Source organism: Oncorhynchus mykiss, chromosome 1, assembly GCF_013265735.2.
Source record: "Oncorhynchus mykiss isolate Arlee chromosome 1, USDA_OmykA_1.1, whole genome shotgun sequence".
Taxonomy (NCBI): domain Eukaryota; kingdom Metazoa; phylum Chordata; class Actinopteri; order Salmoniformes; family Salmonidae; genus Oncorhynchus; species Oncorhynchus mykiss.
Window position 1 is genome coordinate 49,063,181 of NC_048565.1, and position 17,946 is coordinate 49,081,126.

The following is a 17,946-nucleotide window of genomic DNA, read 5'->3' on the forward strand; positions in this document are numbered from 1 at the left end:
AACGAGGATGGGATGCTAAGGTATTCATCCATGTTCATTGAGCGAAGCTTCAGAATCCTCTCTCTGCAGGTGAGGCAAACAAACGTGTGTACTCCTCTGTTGTGGAGCCTTCTGTGGTTTCTCTCACTGAGAGGTTGCCTTCCCGTGGTATCTAAAGATTACCACGTATTTTGGTGAAAGGAGCCTCGCTGTATTGTCAATAGATCCATCTTGGTTGCATTGTGGTCAACATTTTAAAATGGGATACTAGTATATGCCACTCCTGAGGCCGCCCAACAGCCTCGCCTGTGAACACGGTACCTGCGGGGTGGGAAAAGCATGTGTCTCAGGGAGAGTCATGTCAGCTGTGTGTGTGGTCCATATTTTGAGAGGCGCTAACTGTGCATTCGGGCGAGCCTGTCTGTAAGGGATCTGCAGTGTCAGGCACTTGTAAAGCTGTACAGCAGTGTAGTCTGTCGATACGGGGTCTGCTGCGTATCAGGTACTTGTAAAGCTGTACAGCAGTGTAGTCTGCCGATACGAGGTCTGCAGCGTATCAGGTGCTTGTAAAGCTGTACAGCAGTGTAGTCTGTCGATACGGGGTCTGCGGCGTATCAGGTACTTGTAAAGCTGTACAGCAGTGTAGTCTGTCGATACGGGGTCTGCAGAGTATCAGGCGCTTGTAAAGCTGTATGACAGCATAGTTGAGGCACGTGTGTACTCCCAGTTAAGACCATATAAAATCAAATAAAAAGCCACACTGAGCCGAGGGCATGCTGATAATGTATCTGTGACACTGTGTTATTCTGTAACCAGATGTTGTGTCTTCCTCCCAGCCTCTCGGACTAGTCTTTACAGAACATTAGGTAGTGACGGATCAGAATATAAAGGGCCCGTCTCCAAGAGGCCTGTTCGACATGTTTCTGTGTGAGAGGTGTCTCCTTGTTTGCAAACTTGTTTTAAACCGTATTGATGTATGACTGACTAACATCCGCTTTGCAGAACATATCTGTCAATGCAAAGGTCAGTAAATGGCCAAATAGAGCAGCTTTTTCAAAGGTATTGTCAACACAAGTGGGGTGATAAGAGTCTAAGTCTGTGTGTATATCTTATTCATAAACACTGCTCAATCTTACAGCACAGGTGAAGAATGATGTTGTAGCCACCAGGCTACAACAGCACATAGTGATTTGGAGGCCCCAGGCAGAGGCCAGTCTGTGTACTTAGTGTGCAGCCCAGGTCTGAGCTGATTCCCAATTTCACTGGGTTATGGTTTTGGGTCACCATGGCAATGCGGGTGAACACCTCCCCATCTAGCTGGAAGTACTCCATCCCTACATCCCTTGTATTATGTAAAAAATCATGCCCAGTTCATGAGGCCCCTGATGATGTGAGACCTGAGATGGTAAGTCTGCCACTGGTAGCCTCAACATTACATTGTTTTTACCTTAGGGATAGTCTTCTGACCCAGACAAAGCTCCTCTTTGGAACAGTTTGCAAGTTTGAACAGCAAGGAGGCCTACGTAAAATGGTTGTCTTTTTAAAAGTACCCCGCAAAACACCAGTCTTAACGTCAACAGTGAAGAGGCGACTACGGGATGCTGCAAAGAAAAAGCCATATCTCAGACTGGCCAATAAAAATATAATATTAAGATGGGCAAAAGAACACAGACACTGGACAGAGGAACTCTGCCTCCAGCATCCCAGAGTCGCCTCTTCACTGTTGACATTGAGACTGGTGTTTTGCAGGTATTATTTAATGAAGCTGCCAGTTGAGGACTTGTGAGGCGTCGGTTTCTTAAACTAGACACTAATGTACTTGTTATCTTGCTCAGTTGTGCACCGGGGCCTCCCACTCCTCTTTCTATTCTGGTTCGAGACAGTTTGCGCTGTTCTGTGAAGGAAGTAGTACACAGCGTTGAATGAGATCTTCAGTTTCTTGGCAATTTCTCGCATGGAATAGCCTTCATTTCTCTGACGAGTTTCAGAAGAAAGGTTTGTTCCTGGCCATTTTGAGCCTGTTATCGAACCCACAAATGATGATGCTCCAGATTCTCAACTAGTCTAAAGAAGGCCAGTTTTATTGCTTCTTTAATCAGAACAACAGTTTTCAGGTTTGCTAACATAATTGCAAAAGGGTTTTCTAATGATCAATTAGCCTTTTAAAATGATAAACTTGGATTAGCTAACACAACGTGGCATCACAGGAGTGATGGTTGCTGATAATGGGCTTCTGTATGCCTATGTAGAGATTCCATAAAAAATGATCCCTTTCCAGCTACAATAGTCATTTCCAACATTAACAATGTCTACACTGTATTTCTGAGAAATGTGATGTTATTTTAAATGGACAAAAAATGTGCTTTTCTTTCAAAAACAAGAACATTTCTACGTGACAACTTTTGAACGGTAGTGTAGGTGTATTTGCACAATATAGTCTAAATATCACATTCTATCTATGGACAAAAGAAGGTCAGAATCATATGACAACAATTCACAAACCAAAACAAAAGAAAACAAAACAAACCTAACAAGCAAGCATCACTAGCAGATGGGATTATATTACATTTTAATGTGCACAGTGACGTGAGATTGTACAGTAAAAGCAAGGGAAGGAAAATGTCATTTTAATATAAAAATACATATGACCTTTTTCATTCAATTAAGCAACGTGCTAATATTTACCATCCTCACAGAGAGCAGGTATTCCTTATATAATGCACTATATAGGGGGCATTTGGGACGCTAACAAAGTGTGCTTCATGTCAGTATATTAAAAAACATGCCCCCATTCGCTATCAAACAGCAGTGATTTCAGGGGTGGAAGACCTACAGTGCATTCGGAAAGTATTCAGACCACTTGACTTTTTCCACATTTTGTTATTGTTACAGCGTTATTATAAGATTTATTAAATCGTTTTTCCCCCTCAAAAACAGTTTTTTTTAAAAATGTTTGCTAATTTATAAAAAAAAAAATGAATTATCACGTTCACACAAGTATTCAGACACTTTACTCAGATCTTTGTTGAAGCACCTTTGGCAGTGATTACAGTGTCGAGTTTCCTTGGGTATGTTGCTACAAGCTCTGTAAACCTGTATTTGGGGAGATCCTCCCATTCTTCTCTGCAGATCCTCAAGATCTGTCAGGTTGGATGGGGAGCGTCGCTGCACAGCTATTTTCAAGTCTCTCCAGAGATGTTCGTTTGGGTACTAGAAGCGGCTCTGGCTGGGCCACTCAAGGACATTCAGAGACTTGTCCCAAAGACACTTCTGCATTGTCTTGAATGTGTGCTTAGGGTCGTTGTCCAGTTGGAAGGGGAACCTTCGCCCCAGTCTGAGGTCCTGAGCGCTCTGGATCAGGATTTCATCAAGGATCTCTCTGTACTTTGCTCCGTTCATCTTTCCATCAATCCTGACTAGTCTCCCAGTCCCCGTTGCTGAAAAACATCCCCATAGCATGATGCTACCACCACCATGCTTCACAGTAGGGATGGCGCCAGGTTTTCTCCAGAAATGACGCTTGGCATTCAGGCTAAAGAGTTCAATCTTGCTTTCATCAGACCAGAGAATCTTGTTTCTCATGGTCTGAGAGTATTTAGGTGCCTTTTGGCAAACTCCTAGAGGCGGTCATGGGCCTTTTACTGAGGAGTGACTTCTGTCTGGCCACTCTACCATAAAGGCCTGATAGGTGGAGTGCTGCAGAGTTGTCCTTCTGGAAGGTTCTCCCATCTCCACAGTGGAACTCTGGAGCTCTGTCAGAGTGACGATTGGGTTCTTGCTCACCTCGCTTACCAAGACCCTTCTCCCCGATTGCTCAGTTTGGCTGGGCGGCCAGCTCTAGGAAGAGTCTTGGTGGTTCCAAACTTCTTCCATTTAAGAATGATGGAGGTCACTGTGTTCTTGGTGACCTTCAATACTGTAGAAATGTTTTGGTACCCTTCCCCAGATCTGTGCCTCGACACAATCCGGTGTCGGAGCTCTAAGGACAATTCCTTCAACCTCATGGCTTGGTTTTGCTCTGACATGCACTGTCAACTGTGGGACCTTTATATAGACAGGTGTGTGCCTTTCCAAATCATGTCCAATCAATTGAATTTACCACAGATAGACTCCAATTTGTAGAAACATCTCAAGGATGATCAATGGAAACAGGATGCACCTGATCTCAATTTTGAGTCTCATAGCAAAGGGTCTGAATACTTATATAAATAAGGTATTTCAGTTTTTTATTTTTAATACATTTGCAAAAATGTCAAACAACCTGTTTTCGCTTTGTCCTTATGGGGCATTGTGTGTAGATTGATGAGGACAGTCTGATGATTGATGAGGTTTTTTAAATAATTTAATCAATTTTAGAATAATGCTGTAATGTAACAAAATGTGGAAAAAGTGAAGAGGTCTGAATACTTTCTGAGGGCACTGTAGTCCTTGGTTGAAGCTGTCGAGAGCACAGGTGGCTGGTGGCACTAATTAGGGAGGACGGGCTCATAGTAATGGCTGGAACGGATTAAATGGTATCGAACACATCCAGCCATTATGAGCTGTCCTCGCCTCAGCAGCCTCCTGCGGACGACAGTCAATAAGCAGAAGTCTACACCAGACCATACTATTCAATCAGGGAATAAACTCAAAACTCACAGTGGAGTAAACCATTTTTTTTTTTAAAGACAACGCAACTCAAAAGTTGCATACATTGGGCAAACAAAGCTCAAAACAAAAAGTTCTTCATAGAGTGTAGATAAAGCATGGTTATTTAGCTACGGCTACAGCAAATGCGCATCAACATTGAAAGTTCAACCCTCCCTATACAGAGAAGAGACCTCACGTGGTTTAAAAGAAGATCCCACAGGTGTGAATGTAATGAAACAAACTTCAAGTGATATTTTTTTGAGATTCAAAGGCAAACATGAAAAAACATCCTCGGTCACATAGAAAAATGGTATATACCATGAAGGCTGTTCCGTTCGTAGACTTGGTTGTTGTCATACAATTTCATCACTCTTTCTTGGATTGGAGCTGGAACAAAACAGTGTTGATGGAGAGAGTGATTATGATGTCATCAGGTGGTTGTCTTATACCCGTGTGTCTGCCTGCCTCTATGTCTGTCTGTCAGGACATGCAGACTGACAGTGGCGTGTTGGTTGGCTCGGTGGCTTTGCAGAGGTGGTGATGCATGCAGAAACAAGGGCAGGTTCAGTGTTTCAGACTCGGAGTCATGGCAGGCATAGCGGGGTGGAGGGTGTGTGAGGGGGTCAGGTGGGGGGGGGGGGGTAGTGGGACTGAGAGAGGGGTGTTGAGAGGGTTTTGGCTCTATGATTTTGTGCTATGTCAGGTGGGATTTGTCAACTCTCTCCAAACAACGCAATGGGACACGCACAGGGATATCCCTTCCCCCGCACCCAAAGCATTACCCTCCCAAAAATAGGAACACAAACCCAGCAAAGAGGACACCAAAATCCATCATATGAGCCTATCAATCAATTAACTAACTAATCAATCAATCAATAATTCAACCAATCATACCCTTCATTCAACAAGCTGTAATCAGAGAGAGGATCACACAACATTTCGGAATAATGTTAGGAATAATGGAGGGGGGGTGGGGTGGCTAGCGTGGTGGTGCTCCTGCAATGATAAACAACACTAACAAAAAACTAAATAAAAAATATAAACAAAGACCCCAAGAAATGACTTGACATAATCATGTGCCCCTGTTAGTTAAACCAGCACTGGAGAGAGAAACAATAGTCGTTGAGGGAGACGGAGAAAGAGAGGCGGGGCAAGGTACTCTGTGTCTCCGCCCCCTCACCGCCAACATCCCGCCCACAGCTCTAGAAATGTCTCACCCTCTTCTTTTATCAAAAAAGGTTGCTCCCTCTCTTTTCTTTCAGTTTCTTCAGGTGTCTTCTCTCCCTTTAAAATCTGATGGTTTCTAGCCCTCACCTCATTCCCACCATCCTCCATTCATTTTCCTCTTCTTCTACACCCCCTTGGTGGTGCTGATGCGGACGCTGCTGAAGCACTTGCCCATGGCTTCAAACAGAGGATCGCAGAAGGTGTGGATGCAGATGGAGTAAACACGGCTGACACAGTGGATCTCGATCAGATAGCTCTTGATGCACGGCACCACCGCCCAGATGTGGATGAAGGACAGGATGGCGAAGAAGATGCCCCAGACCAGCGCCAGCGGGATTCCCACCAGGGCGGTAAGGAGACGATAGCACCAGTACTTGGTCACCGTGAAGGTGGTGAAGCTGGCCTTCCACACGCCATCGAAGCTGTATGTCCCTGGAGGCTCCGCGATCACATCCTCGAACTCCACCTGACGGGAGAAGAGAATCACTGAATCAATAACGGTTCATTAGACAGCCACTGTCAAAGCAACTAACATAGATAAAGAATAACCTATTTCTAAAAATGTGCAAAAAAGTATTACAAGAGATTTATGCCTCCTCATAGTGACTGGTACAGAAGGTCAACCAGGTCAACCCACCCCCACAACAAACATTTTTGTGATTCCCTCCTTACCCTCTGTACTCTCTCTACCATCCTAAACCATCTTTTCACAATTCCTGACAGAGAGCTGATACAAAAGACAGAGCCACAGTGCCAGAATTGTCTGAGTCAGAGGGCAAATAAGCAGCACTATACTCCCAAGATGGTGCAACACTAACCAGTTTCTCAAAGCAGGAAAATAATAACAGGAAATGTGAATTATTGTGTGGATTATACATCATGGACATTTTTTATAGGGGTTGATCATTTTTTTGTTAGGTCAAATCAAATCAAGAAATTTCCTGCAACAAAAGGGTGATCAAATGAAGATCCTACATCTTTACATGAAGACTAGTCAAGAGTCTGGGTCCCAGGTAAACCATGAAATGTATTTATTTTCAGTGTAAAAACACTTCTCAGGTGGTCGACAGGTTTGCTACGTGCCTCCCAAGTACCCATGACCACAGACATTTTAGTGCAGACTGTGAAGTGGAAAAACACACGCATGCTAGCACACTTGCTCTCTTTTGCTACCTCACTACCCCTCTCTCGCTATCTCTTTCCCTTTCCCTCTCCCATTCGCTACCAGGCCCATGATAGAGCAAATATTTATTTTACAGTTACTTAATTGCGCGTGTGTTTTGTCTGCGAGAGACGTGTTGCTGTCAGAGGGTTTAACAACACCTGTATCTAGTGCAGAGTAAAAGTTCATTTTTGATATGAGATTGAACATTTTATTCAGAACACATTCCTACCAGCTCTTTCTGTGTACACAAAGGGGTTCCTAAACGGAACGTGCTAAACTTATAGCATAAAATAAAAGTTGGTGATTACAGCCCTGTAATAATAAATCATATTATTATTTTAAGCCACAAGACCCAGCAACGTCCATTTATTTCCCAGAGGCCTTACATCTTGAGTACTGTATGTACCCTTACAATTGTTTTTTGAAATTTGCAGTTTCACATGTGAAATGGTTGTTTTCAAAAAGGTTACTTAGACTACCCGAGTATGATAATTCAAGTGTGTTTAAAAATAATGATTTATTATTTACGAGCCATCCACTCCATTATTATGGTGTTGCAGAACAAGTGAGATTTTCCATTTACATGACTGTATCCAAGCTAAGTATACAAGACAATGAGAACAAGATGCCGTTTTGGAAGATTGTTTTTATTTCCGTTATAAAGGTTTTGGGTTTTAAAAAGTTTTATTTTTTACAAACGACGGCTCATATTGAGTGTATTTACATGTAGATATGAAGCCACTCCTCAGTAAAAGGCACATGGCCGCCCGCTTGGAGTTTTCCAAAAGGCACCAAAAGACAAGATTCTCTGGTCTGATGAAAGCAAGATTGAACTCTTTGGCCTTAAGCGTCACGTCTGGAGGAAAACTGGCACCATCCCTACGGTGAAGCGTGGTGCTGGCAGCATCATGCTGCGGGGATGTTTTTCAGCGGCAGGGACTGGGAGACTAGTCAAGATCAAGGCAAAGATGAACAGAGCAAAGTACAGAGAGATCCTTGATGAAAACCTGTTCCTGAGCGCTCAGGACCTCAGACTGGGGTGAAGGTTCACCTTCCAACAGGACAACGACCCTAAGCATACAGCCAAGACGACGCAGGAGTGGCTTCAGGACAAGTCTCTGAATGTCCTTGAGTGGCCCAGCCAGAGCCCAAACTTGAATCAAATCGAACCTCTCTGGAAGAGACCTGAAAATAGCTGTGCAGCAATGCTCCCCATCCAACCTGACAGAGTTTGAGACGATCTGGAGAGAAGAATGGGAGAAACTCTCAAATACAGGTGTGCCAAGCTTGTAGTGTTCGAAAGAACTGTACATGTGTCCGGAAACCAGATGTATATTTTTGCACTTTTTTTTTTGCACATGTATTTTTGGGGTTATAAAAATTCATGTTTTAATTGTAAGCGAGGGTGCCTCTTGTGCTTATGTTTTTCTGAAGCCCAATTTAGAAATACATAAACATGAGCTGAAAATATTTTGTGTTCATAGGGGGTTATTACTTTGCTATTGCTATGGATAACTGAACAGAGAACAAGATTCTCTACTAGAAATACCCCTATTGTCACGTTCTGACCATCGTTCTTGTGTGTTTTCCTTGTTTTAGTGTTGGTCAGGACGTGAGCTGGGTGGGCATTCTATGTTGTGTGTCTGGTTTGTCTATTTCTATGTTTGGCCTGATATGGTTCTCAATCAGAGGCAGGTGTTAGTCATTGTCTCTGATTGGGAACCATATTTAGGTAGCCTGTTTTGTGTTGGGTTTTGTGGGTGGTTGTCTCCTGTGTCAGTGTTTGTACCACACGGGACTGTTTCGGGTTTTCATGTTTCTTGTTTTGTAGTCTATTTCATGTATAGTTTCGTTATTAAAAGAACCATGAATTATAACTACGCTGCGTCTTGGTCCGATCCCTGCTACACCTCTACTTCAGAGGAAGAGGAAGAAGAGAACCGTTACACCTATGTTATTTGGAAGGGATCCTCACTCATTCTGAAAGCCAGACAGCATGACTGCTGCTACTAATACTGTCTTACTGGGGCAGACTCAAAGGTTGCTCTTGTGCATGACTATGGGAATGACTTACAATATCCTGCAAGTCATGGTATGCTAGATACATACAGTTGAAGTCGGAAGTTTACATACACTTAGGTTGGAGTCATTAAAACTTGTTTTTCAACCACTCCACAAATTTCTTGTTAACAAACTATAGTTTTGGCAAGTCGATTATGACATCTACTTTGTGCATGACACAAGTCATTTTTCCAACAACTGTTTAGAGACAAATTATTTCACTTATAGCTCATTGTGGGTCAGAAGTTTACATATACTAAGTTGACTGTGCCGTTAAACAGCTTGGAAAATTCCAGAAAATGATGTCATGGCATTAGAAGCTTTTGATAGGCTAATTTACATCATTTGAGTCAATTGGAGGTGCACTTGTGGATGTATTTCAAGGCCAACCTTCAAACTCAGTGCCTCTTTGCTTGACATCATGGGAAAATCAAAAGAAATCAGCCAAGACCCCAGAAAAAAAACTGTAGATCTCCATAAATCTGGTTCATCCTTGGGAGCAATTTCCAAATGCCTGAAGGGACCATGTTCATCTGTACAAACAATAGTATGCAAGTATAACACCATGGGACCACGCAGCTGTCATACCGCTCAGGAAGGAGACGCATTCTGTCTCCTAGAGATGAACGTACATTGGTGTGAAACGTGCAAATCAAACCCAGAACAACAGCAAAGGACCTTGTGAAGATGCTGGAGGAAACAGGTACAAAAGTATCTATTTCCACAGTAAAACGAGTCCTATATCAACGTAACCTGAAAGGCCGCTCAGCAAGGAAGAAGCCACTGCTCCAAAACCGCCATAAAAAAGCCAGACTACGGTTTGCAACTGCACATGGGGACAAAGATCATACTTTTTGGAGAAATGTCCTCTGGTCTGATGAAACAAAAATAGAACTGTTTGACCATAATGACCATCGTTATGTTTGGAGGAAAAAGGGGGAGGCTTGCAAGCCGAAGAACACCATCCCAACCGTGAAGCACGGGGGTGGCAGCATCATGTTGTGGGGGTGCTTTGCTGCTGGAGGGACTGGTGCACTTCACAAAATAGATGGCATCATGAGGTAGGACAATTATGTGGATATATTGAAGCAACATCTCAAGACATCAGTCAAGAAGTTAAAGCTTGGTTGCAAATGGGTCTTCCAAATTGACAATGACCCCAAGCATACTTGCAAAATTGCTTAAGGACAACAAAGTCAAGGTATTGGAGTGGCCATCACAAAGTCCTGACCTCAACCCTATAGAACATTTGTGGGCAGAACTGAAAAAGCGTGTGCGAGCAAGGAGGCCTACAAACCTCACTAAGTTACACCAGCTCTGTCAGGAGGAATGGGCCAAAATTCACCCAACTTATTGTGGGAAGCTTGTGGAAGGCTACCTGAACCGTTTGACCCAAGTTAAACAATTTAAAGGCAATGTTACCAAATCCTAATTGAGTGTATGTAAACTTCTGACCCACTGGGAATGTGACGAAAGAAATAAAAGCTAAAATAAGTCATTCTCTCTACTATTATTCTGACATTTCACATTCTTAAAATAAAGTGGTGATCCTACCTGACCTAAGACAGGGAATGTTTACCAGGATTAAATGTCAGGAATTGTGGAAAACTGAGTTTAAATATATGTGGCTAAGGTGTATGTAAACTTCCGACTTCAACTGTTCGTCTCAGTACCTGTCGCCCCTTTAGGGATTGGACATACAATAAAACAAACTCGAACCATTCTCAGGTTCAACATGTGACCAGTCTTGTTGGCGTCAATCTGGAGTGACAACTGTAATGTATTTTTTTCATTTTGTCCCTAGATTGCAGAATGCCTCAGTCCAGTGTTTCCGTTACTATTGTATAGGTGTGGCGGACAACCCCTGCCTCGCTCTGTTTCCTCCCACCTAAAGGGGTTTGATGTGACTTTCATTTATTTAATTGAATTTGTTGCTTAATAAATCATGTTGATTTGGGGCCTTTGTTTGCACCCCACCTGGACAATCTAAGGGAATCCCTGCCTCAGCTACTCCATTGAGCCTGAACATAATCATTTCCCACTATAATGTGCCTCCCAGGATACTGGAGCATTTGGCAGGGAGATGTTAGCTAGCGGCTAGTTAGCGAACCGATCACTGCTGTGGTTCCCGTGCGGCGTGGCTGTGGGTGTGTCTACTCTGCCCAGATTAGCCCCATTATGGTTTAACAGAAGACTGCGTGGCTTTGGGGCCACTGCTAGAGCCACTCCACTCCACTGACTGCGCTATATAAAGAACTCAGCTTTATGAGAGGAAAATATATTCCCAAGGCAAACTCTGCATGGATGTTGATTCTTTGATGTGACCAATTGAGTGCAGCTGTTGAAATTCTAACTATAAGATCACTGCTAAAAAAAGTCAACAGTCTACTGGTTCTGCAAAAGGAGAGAGAGTAGTGTACATTGTTTGTGTGTGTTGTGTGTGTTTGTGACTGTATGTCTGTATGTATGCGGGACTTGTGTGTACGTGTGTGTGTGTGTGTCCCTTGCAAAAAAAACATGTGAAATAGCGGTTTTCACATGTTGAGCTTAACTTTCACACACAAAACCATATTTTCACATGTATTTAATTTAGAATTAACATGTTAACATCACCTTTTCACGTGAGCAGAATAACATGTTTTCAGTTTCAGTTTCACAAATTTGCGCTTCCACATGTGAAAATTGGATATGCATTTTCACATGTGAAAAACTTTGAAAATCAATCATGTGAAAAATCTCATTTACAGATTCACATGTAAGAAACCTCCACGGTTGGAATAATGTTATTCTCCTCACATGAGTTGGGTTCCCTGGTAGAATATTTTCCTATGACTGAACCCATTGTAATAAAATTCCTCTTCATAAAGATCTGGCACGACCTTCATACTGAAGTGGGAATAAGGGAATAAGGGAATTTCGTAGCGTGAGGCCATACTCTACAACAGAGTATGGCCTCATGTCTGCAGCGATAAACATCCCAACAGATTTGGTGATGGCTTTAGCCCGGTCTGATTCTGCAGCAAAAGGCTGCTTAAATGCCGCCGTGAGAAGTTGTTGTCTCTTGGCTGAGTTGGCTCCCGTCACTGACACACCAGGGTGATAACGCTTGAAATGTGTGGCCATGCTCAATGTATTTCCATGATGATACGGATTTCTTGTGGCACAATGTCTACACACGGTAATGGTGTTGTCCACCAGGTTCAACGGGGTGATCCGTACGGATCAACTACGGTCCATTACACCACTATTAGCTGTGGTTGCTGATGCATATATAGTTGAATCATGCTTTGTTTAATGCCAGCGGCAGGTCATTGGTAAAAATAGAAAAGAGTAGAGGGCCTAGAGATCTGCCCTACGGTACACCACACTTTACATGTTTGACATTAGAGAAGCTTCCTTTAAAAGAAAACCCTCTGAGTTCTATTAGATAGATTGCCATATCATGGATTCAGAGCTGAGGTTGAAAAGCCATAACGCATAAGATCTCAACAACAGGACAGGGTCAATAATATCAAAGGCTGCACTGAAATCTAACAGTACAGTTCCCACCTTCTTATTATCAATTTCTTTCAACCAATCAGTAGTCATTTCTGTCAGTGCAGTACAGTACATGTTGAGTTCCCTTCTCTATAAGCATGCTGAAGAGCCCTCAGATCTATAAGATACCTCACCTATGTGGGTGTTTTCATGTTTTATGAATCAAAGTTCACTACATCAAATGCCTGACACTCTCCCAGTGACCCCTTACATATGAATAAATAACCCAGCTGGACATGGCGATGGACATGGGCTGTGACTGCATCCAAAATGGCACCTTATTCCCTATTTAGTGCACTACTTTTGACCAGGGCCATTGGGAATAGGGTGCCATTTGGGAAGCAGCCTCTGACTTTGTGGCAGCTGCTGTTCTCTTCCCACCACACACGACAGGTGGTTTTCACTAGAGCCTACATCAGCGCTCTTTCAGCCAAGCTTTCTCTCAACAAACTAATATTTTACATACAGTGCCTTCGTAAAGTAGTCATAGCCCTTGACTTACTGCCTGAATTCATAATGGATTAAATCGATTTCTCTCATCCATCTACATATAATACCCCAAAATGACAAAGTTAAAAAAATGTGTTTTTAGAAATGTTCGGATATTTATTGAAAATTAAATACAGAAATATGTAATTTACATAAGTATTCACACCCCTGAGTCAATACTTGGTAGAAGCACATTTGGCAGCGATGACATCTGGATAAGTCTCTAAGAGCTTTCCACACATGGATCATCGAACATTTGCCCATTATTCTTTAAAAAAAAAATTCAAGCGCTGTCAAATTGGTTATGGATCATTGCTAGACAACCATTTTCAGGTCTTACCATATATTTTCAAGTAAATTTAAATCAAAACTGTAACTCGGCCACTCAGGAACATTCACGGTCTTCTTGGTAAGCAACTGCAGTGTAGATTTGGCCTTGTGTTATAGGCTATTGTCCTGCTGAAAGGTGAATTAATCTGAGTGTCTGTTGGAAAGCAGACTTAACCAGGTTTTCCTCTAGGATTTTGCCTGTGCTTAGCTCTATTCTGTTTTGTTTTTTTTATCCAGAAAAACTCCCCGGCCCTTAACGATTACAATCATACCCATAACATGATGCTGCCACCACTATGCTTGAAAATATGGAGAGTGGTACTCAGTAATGTGACGTATTGGATTTGCCCCAAACGTAACATGTTGTATTCAGGACAAAAATTCAAGTGCTTTGCCAATTTTTTTGCTGTAGTACTTTAGTGCCTTGTTGCAACAGGATGCATATTTTAGAATATTTTATTCTGTACAGGCATCCTTCTTTTAACTCTGTCAATTAGGTTAGTAATTGTGGAGGAACTACAATGTTGTTTATCCATCCTCAGTTCTCCTATCACAGCCCATAAACTCTGTAACTGTTTTAAAGTCACCATTGGCCTTATGGTGAAATCGCTGAGGGGTTTCCTTCCTCTCCGGCAACTGAGTTAGGAAGGACGCCTGTGTCTTTGTAGTGACTGGGTGCTTTGATAAACCATCCAAAGTGCAATTAACAACTTACACATGCTCAAAGGTACATTCAATGTGTGTTTATGTACTTTGTTTTACCCATCTACCAATAGGTTCCCTTTGCAAATAATTTGAAAACCTCCCTGGTCTTTGTGGTTGAATCTGTGTTTGAAATTCACTTGCCTACTGAAGGACCTTACAGATAATTGTGTGTGTGGATACAGAGATGAGATAGTCATTAAAAAAATACTGTTAAACACTGTAATTGCAAACATATTGAGTCCATGCAACGTATTATGTAGCTTGTCAAGCAAATTTGTACTCCTGAACTTATTTAGGCTTGCTATAACAAATGGGTTGGATACTTATTGACTCAATTACATTTCAGCATTTCATTTTTTATTCATTTGTAAACGTTTTGAAAAACATAATTACACTTTGATATTGTGGGGTAGTGTATGTAGGCCAGTGACACAAAATCGCAATGTAATATATTAAAAATCATACCGTAACACCACAAAATGTGGAAAAAGTCCACGGGTGTGAATACTTTCTGAACGCACTGTAAGCACACAAAATGGGCACAGTGTGGTTTGTGTCTACTTTGAAAAGAACGATTATCTTTTAATAACTCACTAATTGAATAACAGATGCTGTGTAACTATAAAAACAAGGACTGTGAGAAATGTTTTGCTCCAACAACAGGATATGAGTAATATTTCCTCTGTTCCAACACCGGAGCAAGGATGTTCCACTCTGTTCTAATGACAGCAGCCGCAGCAACACGGGCCCTCAGATCCTCAAAAAGTTATAGAGCTGCACCATTGCGAGCAAGCCACTATAGAGGATGGGGAGTACAGCCCAGTACATCACTGGGGCCGAGCTCCCTGCCACCCAGGATCTCTATACCAAGCAGTGTCAAAGGAAGGTCCAAAAAAACTGTCAAAGACTCCTGCCACCCAATCCATAGAATTTTCTCTCGTAACAGCAAGGTAAGCAGTGCTAGTGCACCATGTCTGGAAACAACAGCACCCTGAACATAATCAACGCCCAAGCCATAAGACTGCTAAATAGCTAATCAAATTTAGACCTGCATTGACCCTTTTTTGCACTAACCCTCTTGCATGAACTCGATGAGCACACACTGGACTCTACCCACACCCCAACACACACATACACACCTCCACACTCACACTTTCTTGCATTGTATTTCTGTCTGTAATAAAGCCCTTTTGTGGGGAAAAAAATCATTCTGATTGACTAGGCCTGGCTCCCCAGTGGGTCGGCCTGGCTCCCATGTGGGTGGGCCTTAGCCCCCCCCCAGGCCCACCAACGGCGGTGCCCCTGCCCAGTCATGTGAAAGGCCTAATTTATTTACTTCAATTGACAAATTTCCTTATAATGAACTGTAACTCAAAGTTTTATATTTTTGTTCAGTAAGCATAGATACCTCAACTCCCTCATTCCCATGCACATCTACTACACACTGGTGCTCCCTGTATATAGCCATGTTACTTTTACTCTTTATTGTTATTCCATATTCACTGTGTATTTATTCCTCATGATGCTATTTATATATTTTAAATGTTTTTTAAAACTGTATCTTTCACTCTGCATTGTTGGTAAAGGACCCTTAAGTAAGCATTTCACTGTTGTTTATGAAACATGTGACAAATACATTTTATTTAGAATATGCTCTGCTGCTACTTACAACTTTTACGCACATGTTGAGCCCCTTCACAAACCTATTGTAAAACATAGTCAACTGGGGTCATGAACCCGAAAAAGCTCAAACTGACATATAGTGTAGGTTACACGTGAGAATGCTATGCGACTCACCACCCACTTCGCATATTTTTTGATAAATGTTTATCCTATTTTTCAATCATTGAGTTTTTTAAAATTATTATTTTATTCACTTAATAAGGCTACGTTTCTATTGTTGTTGCATTTTGTCGAGAGGTGAACCTGCAAGTAAGCATTTTGTTGTATTGTGTCCTCCACGTATATCACGTGTATCTGACTAACTTGAACTTGAACACACGCAGTAGGCTACTTTGGGTCACCCTTGACAGTTTGCTGTGCACATTTGACTGCTCCTACTCAATCATCGTGCAAGTGACAATTTCCAGTCGTCATGGGTATATTACAATGGTAACATGCATAATAATACCACATCCAGTATACGGACTGGTTCGGATTTGAACTCACCTTGACAACGTCGTCGTTTAAGTATTTGGGGTCCCGGTTCACCAGGTCGATCTCTTTCGTGTGGACGTCCTGCATCGTCTTCATCCCACTCATACTGTCGTTATCCATCTCTTTGTTATTTGGTTTGTATATGTTCCCTTGTTTCCTGATGAACTGCGAGTGCAGAAATGACTTGTAGTCCGGAGGGAAAGAAGAGAAGCGGAGGATAAATTAGTGGAGAGACGGGTAGAGAGCAGAGGATAGACGGACTGAGCGCACCAGAGTTAGCAGCCTACCCCAGCCTGAGATGGTTTTAAGGGAGAGCACCACACCCCTCTTTAGTAGATATCCGTCTCTCACCGCAAGGGGTCGTCACCAAGAACTCACACAATGCGTGTTAACGATGGTTATTAGGATGGCCGTATGCTCTGTACACTGAGAACCTGTTTCACATAAGGCATCGCAAGCATATTTTCTAATCATATAACTGTCGTCAAGTTTTACTGGACTGTGCATTTTTCGATTTGCTTAGCTAGTCTAATATAATTAACATTCTAAAAAAAACACAACTTTGACTGACTTTGTGCGCATAATTATCTATGTGGATTGAAACATAAATAATGCTCCGAATGTAAGAAGTGTAGTTTATTTATAGGGGACAATGCACATTAATCAACATCAATATTACAATAATGCAACATCCATGTAAATGTGCCGGGGGTCACCCAAAAGCTAATTTGCACCCAAAGTCGCAGGGTAGCTAAGGTCAATTACACAGCCACCGAACAAATACTCAGTAACACAATAGAAAATACAAGTGAATAAATAACTGTAAATGTCTCATGTCAGTGCTAATGGATAGAGGGGGCTTGCTTGCACATTCGCCCAGTAGGAGTGGGAGTAACGTTCACAACTAGGTGCCAAAAAAGATAACTATTGGCAAATAGGCTTTGGAGTTTAAGTTTCCCAATTTTCCAATGGCATTTTCGATAAATGTCAGAATGAGAATGAGCCAGATAAACTTTTTTGCTCTCAGATGATGAAATATCTTCTAAAAACTTACAAATGTTTACAAATATGGACAGCAGTGTCCAGAAGAGAACCGAGAACCATACCTCGTCAGTTTCACCGTCCTTGAGTCCACCAGTCATGCTGTCCCGCGCCTGAAGTGCGAACAGACCAGTGTGTCAGTGAAGCGAGACAATATCAGTTTAACAGAGGAAGAAAAGCAATAACAGGAGGCGTGTGGAATATGGTGACGACTTGGAGGGCTCCCCCGGGGGTATTACCAAATCCTGTCGCCTTATCTTTACGCTATTTAAGTAGCTGGAGAGACCTAAGAGTAAATCTCGGCGCGCATCTGCATGGACTGAATGAATGCATTTCATATTCGCAGAGCAGTCACCTGTGTACACTGTAAAACATGTCCTGTTTTTAACTTACCATAAAAAAAAGGTACAGTATGTTACTGTACCATATTTTACAGTATCCAATAATGTTACTGTGATCTTTTTTGCTGTTGTTTTTTTATGGTAACTTACAGGCAACTGTCTGCCTGTACCTTACACAAAACAACAGTATTGTTGTAAAAACATTAGTAGCATTACTGTACTAATGTTATGGTAATTGTAAATAATTAACGAATTAATTACATATATTGAGGAGATGGGGTTTGC

The 17,946-nt window shown here is 42.1% G+C and overlaps 1 protein-coding gene across 2 annotated transcripts; it reads right to left on the reverse strand.

Moving 5' to 3' along the window:
• Window positions 1-4,308: 4,308 nt before the first annotated feature.
• Window positions 4,309-17,534, reverse strand: LOC110524368 (caveolin-1). Of its 2 annotated transcripts, none has more exons than XM_021603952.2 (3): window positions 17,386-17,534; window positions 16,292-16,462; window positions 4,309-6,301 (listed from the first exon to the last, which is right to left on the reverse strand). In XM_021603952.2, exons 1-3 carry the CDS (start codon window positions 17,419-17,421, stop codon window positions 5,960-5,962), a joined length of 549 nt encoding a protein of 182 aa, XP_021459627.1. In that variant the 5' UTR covers window positions 17,422-17,534; the 3' UTR covers window positions 4,309-5,959. The 2 variants fall into 2 exon arrangements, with proteins under 2 accessions (XP_021459627.1, XP_021459635.1); XM_021603960.2 differs by lacking the exon at window positions 17,386-17,534 and adding an exon at window positions 16,567-16,713.
• Between the last annotated feature and the right edge of the window lie 412 nt (window positions 17,535-17,946).

Bases quoted from the DNA above. Each gene is read 5' to 3' on its own strand.
- LOC110524368 (XM_021603952.2), bottom strand. From the start codon at position 17,421: ATGACTGGTGGACTCAAGGACGGTGAAACTGACGAG. The intron at 16,463-17,385 runs GTATGGTTCTCG...CCGGACTACAAG, and splicing joins AGGACGGTGAAACTGACGAG to TCATTTCTGCACTCGCAGTT. The intron at 6,302-16,291 runs GTGAGTTCAAAT...TTCTCCCGTCAG, and splicing joins TAAACGACGACGTTGTCAAG to GTGGAGTTCGAGGATGTGAT.